The sequence below is a fragment of the Hippopotamus amphibius genome, chromosome 4 (genome assembly GCF_030028045.1).
Source record: "Hippopotamus amphibius kiboko isolate mHipAmp2 chromosome 4, mHipAmp2.hap2, whole genome shotgun sequence".
NCBI lineage: Eukaryota > Metazoa > Chordata > Mammalia > Artiodactyla > Hippopotamidae > Hippopotamus > Hippopotamus amphibius.
The window spans coordinates 11,191,178-11,204,505 of record NC_080189.1 but is presented as its reverse complement, the minus strand read 5'-3'; the positions used below and the strand labels follow the sequence as shown (position 1 = coordinate 11,204,505).

The 13,328-nt window shown below is 38.2% G+C and overlaps 1 protein-coding gene across 3 annotated transcripts in view; it reads right to left on the bottom strand.

The window, feature by feature from the left end:
- Positions 1-221: 221 nt before the first annotated feature.
- TPK1 (thiamin pyrophosphokinase 1) overlaps positions 222-13,328 on the bottom strand; it is a 347,881-nt gene continuing 334,774 nt past the window's right edge. For all 3 annotated transcript variants that reach the window (XM_057733044.1, XM_057733046.1, XM_057733045.1), the window contains one exon: positions 222-1,187. In XM_057733044.1, the coding sequence (XP_057589027.1) occupies positions 1,069-1,187 (119 nt within the window). In that variant the 3' untranslated portion in view covers positions 222-1,068. The remainder of the gene's footprint in view (positions 1,188-13,328) is intronic.

Sequence of the window (13,328 nt, the reverse complement as noted above, 5' to 3'; positions counted from 1 at the left end):
GGCACGTGTGCTCTGGAAAGTAACTTCCATGGAAGTTGGAGAAAGTGTTAACAACACTGGGTTGCTCTCCAAAAGCAGATGTGTGAAGAAATATACCTGTTCATCATCCTTTGAGCAAAGTTTTTTTTGTACAGAAACACTGATTAGGGAAGATTGGTCGTTATAAAAAACAGATGAGAAAATGGATTATTTTCTTAAAAACTGACCACAGACAGGCACATTGATAATATTTTTATTTGACATCTGGATTCAATTTCACATATACTTGCATAAATAATTAAAAAGTATCTCTAATGATTAACTGTGTGCAACTGTATGCTAGTTCAACTGGTCCCAGTTTCATTCTCCACTTACAATGCAACCCTCACTCTGTTGTAGCACCAGAAAGAAGACAGCTGCTGGTCCCTTTCCTTACAGCAACACGGGGTTTGCACTGCGTAAAGCTGCAGGGCAGGTTCTACCTGTTTTAAATTTTAATAATCAGGCCAATGATTTTTTATTTATTACTAAAAGATAATACCAAAAACCGTTAAGACCAGAATAAAATGGTGCAGTTCCAGCATCCCAAGCTAGAAGGAATTATTTTTTCAGTGAAGAGGAGTATATATAATCCAGAGAGCTGATATTATTAGACAGAAGTAGCGTTTGGTGTCAAGCATTTAAGAACGAACAGGAGGGGGAGGTTTATGTGCTGGACATCACGGAGCCTCAACAGAGCTTTCTCAGCTTCAAAATTAAAAACAATTTTCTAGGATACATGAAATGATGAATAACAGAAGAGTGATCAGTACTGAATTCAGAGTGGAATGATTCACATTAGTTCTCCAAGTGAATGTAATAGAGCATATTTACTTTCTTAACAAATGTTGATTTCTCCCCCTCACTGTAAAATTGAGATCCATCATTCATAATGTTACCTGGATGATCTAAACATTAATGTATTTAGAATTAGCGGGCTTCCCAGGGACCGGTTTAGATTCCTTCCAGCCAAGGGGAACTGTTCTTGTTGAGAGTGAAGTTGTTGGCAAGAGGTTAGTCAGAGGCACAGCTGTGGAGGTCAGTCATGGGTCAGTTTTTGATGGCCATGGTCCAGAGGAGGGGACGGTCTGTTTCCACAGTCACAACACCAGATCCATCGTACGTATTGGAAGTGCTGACCAGTGTTCCAAAACTAAGCATATGATTTGCTGTAAAAAAAAAAAAAAAAAAAAAGAAAACAGAAGTTTGGTGAGAGCCAAGCTCCCTCCAATGTAGAATGACTTTGTCAAGCATTACTAAAAAGCAATTAAGCACACACTTTGATAGACGATCTATGAAATGTGGGATAGGTTAACTTAATACATGTCCTGCAAACAGATTGTACCTTTTTGTTTGTTTGTTTCCCTGTGCTATACAGCAGACCCTCACCAGCCATCTGCTTCGTACATAGCAGTGTACATTGGTCAATCCCAAGCTCCGGAGGGGGAGTGGGAGTGGGAGTTAGTGTTTAATGGGGAGTGTTTCCATTTAGGAGAAAAATTCAGTAGATGGGTGATGGTGAGAGTTGCACAACAGTGTGAATGTACTTAGTGCCACTGAACTGTACAGTTAAATATGGTTAAAATAGGATGTTATATTATGTAACTTTTACCACAATAAAAAAATTTTTTTAAAATGTGCGATAGGTAAAAATGTATGAGATGAGATTCTAAAGCTGAAAGTTTCTATAACTTGCTATAACCACTCTTCCTGGAGTTTGTTATTGGTTATTTACCAGTTTGGAATATATGTCACTCTCAATACTAAATTTCATTAAAATTTTTTTTTCTTTACCAATTGTAAAACCAAAACCCATTTTTGTAATGAATTACTTCCTTGCCTGGGTATAATTTTAATTTTTCTTGATGATTCAGAATTAACATTTTTATATTTGGTTAAGCTCTATAAAAACACAGTTTTAGTTTCAGTTATAAACGATATGGGGCAGAAAGCTAATTACTTTCAAAAAAAGCATGGGATTTTGGTCATTTTTTGCTCATAAAGTAAGAAAAGCCAAAGTGAACAAGGCTTGCTTTCTGTAAAATTAATTGGAACTCAGAGGTCAAAAAGCAGACTTCCAAATGTGTAATCTTGAGTAAGCCACTTAAACTCAGCATATAAAGAGGGCAAAAGATGAGATAATTCTTTAAAGTAATTATCCAAATAAAGGCTTTGGAGTTGAGTTGTATTATTAGAATTTATATATTTATAAATCACATAAATCTATACACATAAATATATATATTTACTAACAAGTTCATTGGCGTTAATGCCTAGGCATCCATTGATAACCTCACTTCTCTTTGCTTATAAAAGAGCAGTCTGTGTTATCAACATGACTTTAAACTATGACTGTCCTACAAACATTCCTTGATCATCAGTACTGATTTCTTTGCTAAGAAATCAGAAAGAGAACAGTAAACAAATGTTATGGAGAAAAATAAACAAATGTGAGCATTAGAAGAGGCCCTTTTCCTTCAGACAAAGTGCAGCTATGAAGTTACACTGCTTTGGAGTAAATAATTCAGTTATAAGGGTCACTTGCCGCTAGAGGGAGCCTGTTATCTTTCTGAGGAAATCTTGAAAAGGCAACTTAAAAATTCAGAAATAGTATTATAGGATAATACATCATCGGTGTTATTGGTTCACACAGTTTTACTTATTAAAACTCAAACTATTTCTTTTTCACAGTCGTCAACACGTTTACTAATGCAAACGTGAAGTTATAAAGTAAACCTGCAGGAATACAGAGTGAACCTCATGGGAATGTTGCCCTAACAGGTCATTCAGTGCAGAAAGGTTTTGCCCTTTCAGTAACCTGGAACTTTTCTGAGATGATGTTTCTGAATGATATGGATAAGCACATAAACTTACAAATCCAGACACTATTACATAGATAGTGGGATAGGGTGGCGGTTGTGGAGGGAGTCTCAGCAAGTCTGCCAGGGAAAGAAGCCTTGCTCTCCTCAAGGGCAACCGTGCCTGGAATCTGGGTGCACACCAGGTACTGCTGACATCCGTCCCCGGCCCAGGGTTCCCAGCAGCCCTCTGGGGAAGGGCTGGGGAACAGTGTACATGATTCAGACCATTTATTCAGAAAGGCAATTTAGAGTGCTTCAGTGGACCAGCTTTTCAGTGGAAACTCCCCAGTGAAGCACAGGCGACACACAGCCCACCTGAACTTGACACAGTATGTTTAAGATTCTGGCAACTAATTAAGTTAAAACCTTATTTTTTACCTGGGCTCAAAGGACATGAGCACAAAATTATTTCTCTAGTTTGTAGTTGCACATAAATTCCTTTCTGATTTTCTGAAGGCAGACTATGGATTTTGGCTTACCCTGGGTAGACAACTACATTATATATATTGACTTTTCTAAGACATTGTTACACCCTAATTAATTCTTAAGTGGGAAAAGAAGTGAAATAGCTTTATTAGGGAATGAGAAGGTACAGCTTTTACTTTGCATGAAGTATTTAAGGCCATTATTATCTAGTCTTATAAATCATGTTTTCTTTTTATTTTGCAGTGTTTAAAATTCCACCAGGACCAGTTATTAAACACATCTTAGTTGGCTTTGAGTTGCCATAAAAAAATGCCATAGGCTGGGTGGCTTAAATAGCAGACATTATTTCTCACAGTTCAGGAGCTTGGGAAGTACTAGATCAGGGTGATGCCAACATGGTTGAGTTCTGATAAGAATTCTCTTTCCTGGCTGGTTTTCAGATGGCTGCCTTCTTGCTATATCCTTACATGGTGGAGAGATCTCCTGCCTCTCCCTCTTTTTATAAGGGCACTAATCCCACCCTCATGACCTAATCCAAACCTAATTATCTCCCAAAGGCCCCACCTCCGAATACCATCACATTGGGGGTGGTGGTTTCAATATATGAATTTGGGTGATGGGGCACAAACAGTCCATAATAGTAATTACAATTAATTAACGGTTACAATGAAATTCATTTGATTATCTTCAACTCTATGGAAAGTAGAATAAAAATGGTAGAAAACTAAGATGAATAAGCTGAGACACAAAATCATGAAATTCAATTTACTATGTCACTACAATTATTTTGGAGTATGTTTTTCTTCAAAGAATCTTGGTTTTGGACAAAACCTTCAAGTCTCCCTTAGAAGAAAAGCTTTTTTTTTTTTAAAGAAAATATTTGGAATTATTACTGAACTTCCCTCTCCCCAAATGTTTGAGGGTCAATCATGAAATAAAATACATAAATCTGGCAAAGAGATAAGTTCATGCAGATAGCAATAAAATAATTCTTTTTATTATTCTTTCTTCCAGTTTTATTGGGAGATAATTGACATATAACACTATAAATTTAAGGCATACAGCAAAATGACATATGTACATATTGTGAAATGATTACCAGAATGAGTTAACATCCATCACCATTTATAATTACATTTTTTCCCATGTGATGACCCCTTTAGTGTCTACTCTCTTACCAACTTTCAAATATACCATACAGCACTGGCAATGATACTTGTCATGTTGTACATTACATAGCCAGTATTTATTTATCTTGTAACTGGAAGTCGGTATCTTTTGACCACCTTCCCTCATTCTCTCCACCCCCTGCCTCTGGTAACCACAAATCTGATCCTTTTTCCTATGAACTTGAGTTTTTTAGATACCACATATAAGTGAGATTGTACAGTACTTGTCTTTCTCTGTCTGACTTATTTCACTTAGCATAATGCCCTCAAAGTCCATTTATATTGTTGCAAATGACAGGGTTGCCTTTTTATGGCTGAACAGTATTCCACTGTATATATACCACATCTTTATTCATCTGTCGATGGAAACAGGTTGTTTCCATGTCTTGGCTGTTGTAAGTAATGCTGTAATGAACATGAACATGGGAGTGCAGTTATCTTTCTGACACAGTGATTTTGTTTCCTTTGGATATATACCCAGAAGTAGGATTGCTGGTAACATGGGAGTTTTACGTTTAATTTTTTGGGGAAGCCTCCGTACTGTTTTCTATGGTGACTGTACCAATTTACATTCCCACCAACAGTGCACAGAGGTTCCCTTCTCTCCATATCCTCTCCAGAATTTGTTCTCTCTCGTCTTCTTGATGACAGCCAATCTAGTAAGTATGAGGTGATAACTTACTGTGGTTTTGATTTTATTTCCCTGATTAGTGATGCTAACTACCCTTTTCACGTACCTGTTGGCCATCTGTATGTCGTCTTGGAAAAATGTCTATTCAGGTCCTTTGGTCATTTTTAATTTTTTTCTTCTTTTGAATTGTATGAGTTCTTTATATATTTTGAATATTAATCCCTTCTCAGATATGATTTGCAAATGTCCTATTGTTTAGGTTGTCTTTTCATTTTGCTATTATTTCTTTTGCTGTACAGAAGCTTTTTAGTTTGACATAGTCCCACTTATTCACGTTTTATTTTGTTGCGTGTGCTTTAGTGTTTTGTGCTTTGGTCTTTTGCCAAGACCCATGTCAAGAAGCTTTATCCCTATGTTTTCTTCCAGGAGTTTTATGGTTTCTGGTCTTATATTTAATCTCTTAATCCATTTGGAGTTAATTTTTGTGAGTGATGTAAAATAGGGATCTAGTGAATATCCAATTTCCTAGCACCATATGTTAAAAAAGACTGTCTTTTCTCCATTGAGTATTCTTGGCTCTCTTTTCATATTAGCTTACTGTATATGTGCTGGTTCTCAGTTTCTGGGTTCTCAATTCTGTTCCATTGATTTACGTGTCTGTTTTTATGCCAGTACTGTAATGCTTTTATTATTATATCTTATAGTTTATATATTATATACATAGTTTGAATTCAGGAATTGTGATGCCTCCAGCTTTGTTGCTCTTTCTCAGGATTGCTTTGGCTACTCAGGGTCTTTTGTAGTTTCACATGAATTTTAGGATTTTTTTTTCTTCTGTAAAAAATATCACTGGAATCTTGAAGGGGATTGCACTGAATTTACAGGTGGCTTTGGGTGATAAAGATATTTTAACAGTATTAATTCTTCCAATCCATGAGCATGGAATATCTTTCCATTTATTTTAATCTTCTTTAATTTCTTGCACCAGTGTATTATAGTTTGCAATGTAGAGATCTTTCATCTCCTTGGTTAAATTTATTCCTAAGTATTTTATTGTTGTTGGTGCTACTGTAAAAGATTATTTTTCAGACAATTCATTGTTAGTATATAGAAATACTTTTGATTTTTTATATATTGAATTTTGTATCCTGCAACTTTACTAAATTCTTTGATCTAAAAGTTTTTTTTTTTCTTTTTGGTTGTGTGTTTAGGCTTTTCTATACATAAAATCATATCATCTACAAAAAAAAGACAATTTTATGTCTTCCTTTCCAACTTGGAAGCCTTTTCTTTCTTTCTCTTGCCTGATTTCTCTGGCTTGGACTTCCAGTGCTATGTTGGATAGAAGTGGTGAGAGTGGGCATCCTTGTCCTGTTCCTGGTCTTAGAAGAAAAGCCCTCAGTCTTTCACCATTGAGTATAATGTTAGCTGTGGGCTTGATATATATGGTCTTCCTTTATTGTGCTGAGGTGCATTCCTTTACTATCGCTAGTGTGTTGAGAGTTTTTATCATGAACAGCTGTTAAGTTATGTTAAATGCTTTTTCTGCATCTACTGAGATGCTCATATGATTTTTATCTTTCATTCTATTAATGTGATATATCACATTTACTGATTTGCATATATTTGAACCATCATTGCATCTCAGGGATGAATTCTACTTGGTCATGGTGTAGGATCCTTTTCATGTGCTGATGAATTTGGTTTGCTGTTGAGAATTTTTGCATCTATATTAATCAGGAATATTGGCCTATAGTTTTTGTTTCTTGTAGTGTCCTAATTTAGATTTGATATTAGGGTAATCCTAGCCTTGTAAAATGAGTTTGGAAGTGTGCTCTCCTCTTGAATATTTCTGGATATTTTGAGAAGAATTGGTGTTAATTCTTCTTTAAAAGTTTGGTAAAATTTACCAGTGAAGACATCTGGTCCTGGACTTTTCTTTCTTGGGAGGTTTTTGATTACCAATTCAATACCCTACTAGTAATTAGTCTGTTCAGTTTTTCTAGTTCTTCCTAATTCAGTCATGATAGGTTCTATGTTTCTAGTAATTTATCCACTTTTTCTAGCTTGTCTGGTTTTTTGTTGTATAGTTGGTCACTGAAGCCTCTTATGAACCTTTGTATTTCTGTATTATCAGTTGTCCTCTCTTTCATTTAAAATTTTGTTCATTTGGGATCTGTCTCTTCACCGTGGTTAGCCTCAACAAAGATTTGTATGTTTTATTTATCTTTTCAAAGAGCCAGCCCTTAGTTTTATGGGTTTTTTTTCTATTGCTTTCCTGGTCTCTATTTCATTTCTTTATGCTCTAAACTATTTTTTGTTTTGGCTAACTTTGGGCTTAGTTTGTTCTTCATTTTCTAGATCCTTGAGGTGTAAAAGTTAGGTTGTTTATTTGAGATCTTTCTATTTTCTTGAGGTACACATTTATAGATATAAACTTTCCTCTGAGACCTGCTTTTGCTGCATCCTGTAAGTTTGTATGTTTTGTTTCCACTTTTATTTGTCTCAAGATACTTTTTAATTTTTCATTTAATTTCACTGTAGATCTATTGGTTGTTTAGGAGAGTATTGTTTAATTTCCAAGTATTCATGAGTTTTCCAGTTTTACTCCTGTTACCAATTTCTAGTTTCATACCATTGTGGTCAGAGAAGATATCTGGTATGACTTCAGTCTGTGAATTTGCTAAGACTTGTTTTGTGGCTAATGCATGATCTATGCTAGAAAATGTTCTGTGTACATTTGAGAAGAACGTGTATCCTGCATGTGTCTGTTACAACTTAGTCAACAGTGTTGTTCAATCCACTGTTTCCTTATTGATTTTCTGTCTGAATGATCTATCCGTTATTGAACATGGCGTATGAAAGTTCCCAACTATCTGTTGTTGTTTATCATTTCTCCTTATACTTCTGTTAATGTCTGCTTTATACAGTTAGGTGCTCTGAGGTGGGGGCATAAATGTTTACAATTGGTATATCTTCTTGATGGACTGACCTCTTTATTGCTATATACTGAAATTCTGTTTTTTTCATTTTTAGCTTAATGTCTGTTTTGTCTGATGTGAGTATAGCTACCTTTGTTTTTTCTCGGTTATCATTTGCTTGAACTATCTTTTTTCCATCCTTTTAAGTCTCAGTCTGTGTCTTTGAAGCTAAAGTGAGTCTCCTGTAGGCAGTATATTGTTTGATATTGTTTTTTAAGTCATTCATCCAATTTTGTGTCTTTGATTGGAGAATTCGACCCATTATGATTAGAGTAGTTATTGATGGATAAGGGTTTACCATGGCCATTTTATTAACTGTCTTGCTGACCGTTTCGTAGCTCCGTTGTTCCTTGCTTCTTATCCCGCTGTCTTCTTCTGTGATGACTTTTTTGTACTGGTATACTTTCACTTCATCATGATCTTCTGTGTAACAGGTTATCCCTCTGTGGTTACCATGAGCCTTATATAAACTATCTTATATTTATAATATCCTGTTTTAAGCTGAGGACAACTTAACTTCAACAGCATTTCTAAAATTACAATTTACTTCTCCCCTCATCACATGGTACAATGTACATATTTTTTTATATTATGTATACAGTAACAGACTATTGAAGTTATAGGTTTTTTAAAATACATGTTTAAACTTTTAAACTAGAGTTGTAAGAGAACTATGCACCACTGTTACCATATTAAATAGTCTGACTTGGATTATTTACCAGTACCAGGAAGTTTTATACCTGTGTTCATCTGACTTTATCATGTAAATCAGCATCATTTTATTTCTGCTTGAAGAACTCCCTTCAGCATTTCTTTAAGGCAGACCTCCTGCTGAGGAACTCACTCAGCTTTTGTTTGTCCAGGCAGTTATTTACCTCCCCTTCATTTCTGAAGGACAGCTTTGCCAGGTATAGTATTGTCATTGACAGATTTTTTTCTTTCAGTATTTTGAATATACTATCCTTTTCTGTCCTGGCCTGAAAGGTTTTGTTTGTTTGTTTGTTTGTTTGTTTGTTTGTTTGAGAAATCTGCCCATTATGGGGATTCCCTTGTATGTAATGTGTTGCTTTGTCTTGTTGCTTTGAAAATTCTTTTTTTGTCTTTGACTTTTAGAACGATTTGGTTCTACCTACTTGGGGTCCTTTGGGCCGCATGGATTTATATGTCCATTTCTCGCCTCATTTTCAGCCATTATTGCTTTATATAGACTTTCTGTCTCTTTCTCTTTCTTCTCCTGGGGTACCCATTATGCAGACGTTGTTTCCTTTGATGGTGTCTTATAAGTTCTACAGGCTTTCTTCACTCCTTTTCATTCTTGTTTTCTTTTGCTCCTCTGACTGGATAATTTCAAATGCCCTGTCCCTGATTCTTTTTTCTGCATGGTCAATTCCGATTTTGAAGCTCTCTATTGAATTTTTCAGTTCAGTCATTGTATTTTTTAGCTCTAGAACTTCTGTTTGGTTTATTTTTGATGGTTCCTATTTTTTTGTTGATCTCATTTTGTTCATGCATTTTCCCCCCTAATTTCGTTATCTGTCTTCTTATAGTTCACCAAACTTCTCTCAAGAGAATTATTCTGAATTCTTTGAAGCTCGTAGATTTCCATTTCTTTAGGGTTAGGTATTGGCATTTTATTAGTTTCCATTGGTAGTGTTATGTTTACCTGATTTTTCCTGATCCTTGATTTCTTACATTGGTATCTGCACATTTGAGTAAGCAGTCTCTTCTAGGCTTTACAGGTTTGCTTTGGTGGAGACAGTCCCTGACCCATCAGCTCAGCCTGGAGCTCTGGACATGTGAGCTGACAGAATTCTTGGATGGGGTGGGGGAGGCTTGCTATTAGGGTCTTCTTCTTGGGCAAGGCCACTGCCTGAGCTCTGAGGTTGTAGGGTGTGTGCTGTGGCTGAGAACAGTTGGAGAGGACTGCTGCCTTGGTTCTCTGCCCAAGTGAGGCTGTTGGATGGGGCTCCGTGGTTGCCTGGGTTCTCTGGTCAGGCTTCCTGGATGGTCAGGACTGGGTACCCATATTTAGCAGTAGTTGGGACTATGAAGTAGCTTCCTTGCTTGACCAGGACAGCAGAATAGACCCCATGGCCAGCACAGCCCGTTGTTTAGGGACCCAAATCAAGCAGGACTGTGTGCCAAGTTCTCTGGCCAGGCAGAGTTGCTGGTTTTGCAGTGCAGTTGGGGAGAGCCACTGGTTGTGCTCTCTGCCCAAGTACCACTGTAAAGGAGGCTGTAGGATGGGCTATGTAGTTTCCCATGTGCCTGGCTTGGTTTCCTAGTTAGGTATGCTGAAGGCTGTATTTAACAATGGGTAGGGCTATGAATTAGTTTCCCTGCCTGGGCAGGGCCACCAAACAGGCTCAAAGGCTGGCACATCTCTTATTTGGGGACCAAACTCGGCAGAATCATGTACCAAGTTCCCTGGCTTGACAGGCCACCATCCTGGCTCTGCAGATGGGCAGGGCCACTGGCCGGGCTCTGCATTCAAGTGCTGCTGTAATTGTGGTTGCAGGATGGGCTACACAAATGCCCAGGAGCTCTGGTTAGGTTTCCTGGTCACGCAGGGCTGGAGGCTGAACTCAGCAATGGGCAGGGCATGAATTAGCTTCCCTGCTCAGGTGGAGTGGCAGGACAGGCTCCATGACTGGTAAGGCTCATCGTCTGGGGTGCTGAATCAGGCAGATCTGCGCGCTGTTGAGTTCCCTGCTCAGGATGGACCACCATCTTGGCTCTGCAGGTGAGCGAAGCTGCTGGTTGGGACTTCTACTTGGGCACCACTGGGAGTAGGAACTCAGCCACAATCTAAGCACTTGTTGCTGTAAATCGCTTCCCCCTTCTCTGTCACAGTTGCATCCCCAGTTCACCGTAGCTGCCCGTAAGGCAAGACCTGAGAAGGCATCATGAGAAATGACCCACGATGCTGGAGGAGCTGGGTGTCCACCTGGACTTTCTTTCTCCCCCTGGAGGAACTGTAGGCCTGGGGAGCCAGCCTGGGGGAGGAGTGATGTGGTCAGAGTGGAGGGGCTCCTCTTACTTTTCTAATGCGTCCTTCCTCGGTCTCTGTGGTGCAGGAGGCGACTTCAGCCTCACCCCTGTGTTCTAGGACTTTCACAGTGGTGTCCTGTCTGTGGATAGTTGTGAGCTGGTCTTCCTGTGAAGGGGACGGAAGTTGGGAACGACCAGTGCCTCCGTCTTGATGACGTTACTCCTTCACAAATTACTTTTTCATTTCTACTCCAGAGGACTTGTCCAAAACTCTGGCTGGCTGAACATTTAGCTTCAATTCAACATTTGGATTCAAATTTTCTCTATATTGGTCTGCAGAGAGTACAGCAGAACTGAACGTAGTTGTTCTAAGACAACCAGTCACTCAGATCAAGCCCTGTTTTTAACTACAGACAAAAACAAAAGTGACAGCTATGTGTAAAACTACAGGCAACCATGCGTGATAAACGTAACCTAAAATTGCCTTGTTCTGTTTGAATATGAAAGTTGTGTCTTATCTATTTGCTTCAAAGACACTGTCATCAATTGTTTTAAGGACCATCGTAGTCTGATGACAGTAAGAACACTGGCTGGTGATTAATGGTTAAGCTCCTCTTCCAGTGAAATTTAATGAGAGTTGTATTAGGGAACACAGCGTAATAGTCTGACTTTGAGATTTCATATTTTAGATAAATAGGACTTAAAAATATGAGAAACATTAAAGTTGATTTTATAATTTTCATCCATTATCTCAAACTGTTTTCTTTCCCAAAGGAAAGGATGAGAATTAGGCACTTAATATTCTATTGCTTTCTGTAATGGCTTACAGCTCTTCTCCAAAGCTGGAAAGACTGAAGGCTGCAAAACAGAGGCTGGCAACTTGGTAGAATTCAAGCATTCACCTCTTTTCCTGTCAGGTGCAGGGAGGTAGGGCCATTTGTCCTGGCTTCCAGCCCACCTTACCTCTGTAAGCTAATGTAGTGGGCTGTGCTCCTTTGAGCTGGTTGACAGTGTGAAGGACTACTTTAGAGGCCTCTGATGCTGCCAAGCACTGGAAAACAACAGCAGGAAGCACCTGTGTGATTGTTCTGCTCAGGTGCTTTTACAGAGGCTTCATCTTGCCGTTAAAAACCATGAACCCCACACCATGATGAGGTTAGTAGGTCAGACCTAGCTTCATACTTCGGCTCTAACACTCTCTGGCTGGCCCTATATTTAACTTAGTTATTTAACCTTCTGACTTCAGTTTCCTCATATGAAAAATGTGGATAATAATGTCTACTTCTCAGAGAAGTTGTATGGATTGTATAGTCAAAATTCTAATACATAGTAAGTATTTAAGAAATCCCTTTTGCTTTCTTCTGTTATTCTGTCAATAAAGTAGATCAGATTTTCCTCTCCTACCTTAATAGGCTTTTAAAATGAAAAAAGAGAGATGTCATGATTCAAACAATTAGCAAATGCCTTAATTCAAGTGACTAGTTTATAGCCACTTGGGAAACAGAATGAGATAAACTTTGCCAGGCTGGGTTTTGTGTGATACTTAAAGTCATTTCGGATGTCATCTGCATACATGTATAAACTCATTTGTTCGACAGATATTTATGAAGGTTATACCCTGTGCTGGCGCTAAGGATACGAACATGAGTGTGTCTGCCTTCAAGAACTTCACATTTTGGTAAAAGGTCAAGATGTATATATAGTCCAATTCAGCAGACAGGACGGAAGGGTGAGGCAGGAGCTAATGAGGATGGAACCAGGATGGGTTGTGTATTCTAGTGGAAGGGGCGGCCACAGACGTCCCCCAGAGGCCTGGCTTCCCAAGAATCTGTGGATTGACACCGGTTATCTGATAAAAATAAATTATTAAAAAGGCAATGCAAACGTATCTAAAAATCAATAAAACAGGGAGTGAAAGAGAAGGAAGTGAACAAGCTTTGTCTGGGAGATGCTACGCAAAGAGGTGGTACTTCGGATGGAATAATTCTCATTCATTCAAAACATCTGAGCATTTATTCTGTTCAAGGTACAGTGGGTTTTTATCTACAGTTTACAGATGAGGAAGATGAAGCTCAGAGAGGTTAAATCCACAGGCTGTGATGATCGTAAAAGCTGTAAGACACATGTTACTAAGGGAGGTGAAAGCAATACTTTGAAGAGCTCTAAAAAGAGAACTGATGCTGGTCCGTTTCCTGAAGTGTAGACCTGTCAGCAGCCTGATGGAGTAGGGTAAGTGGATGACTTAGTGAGA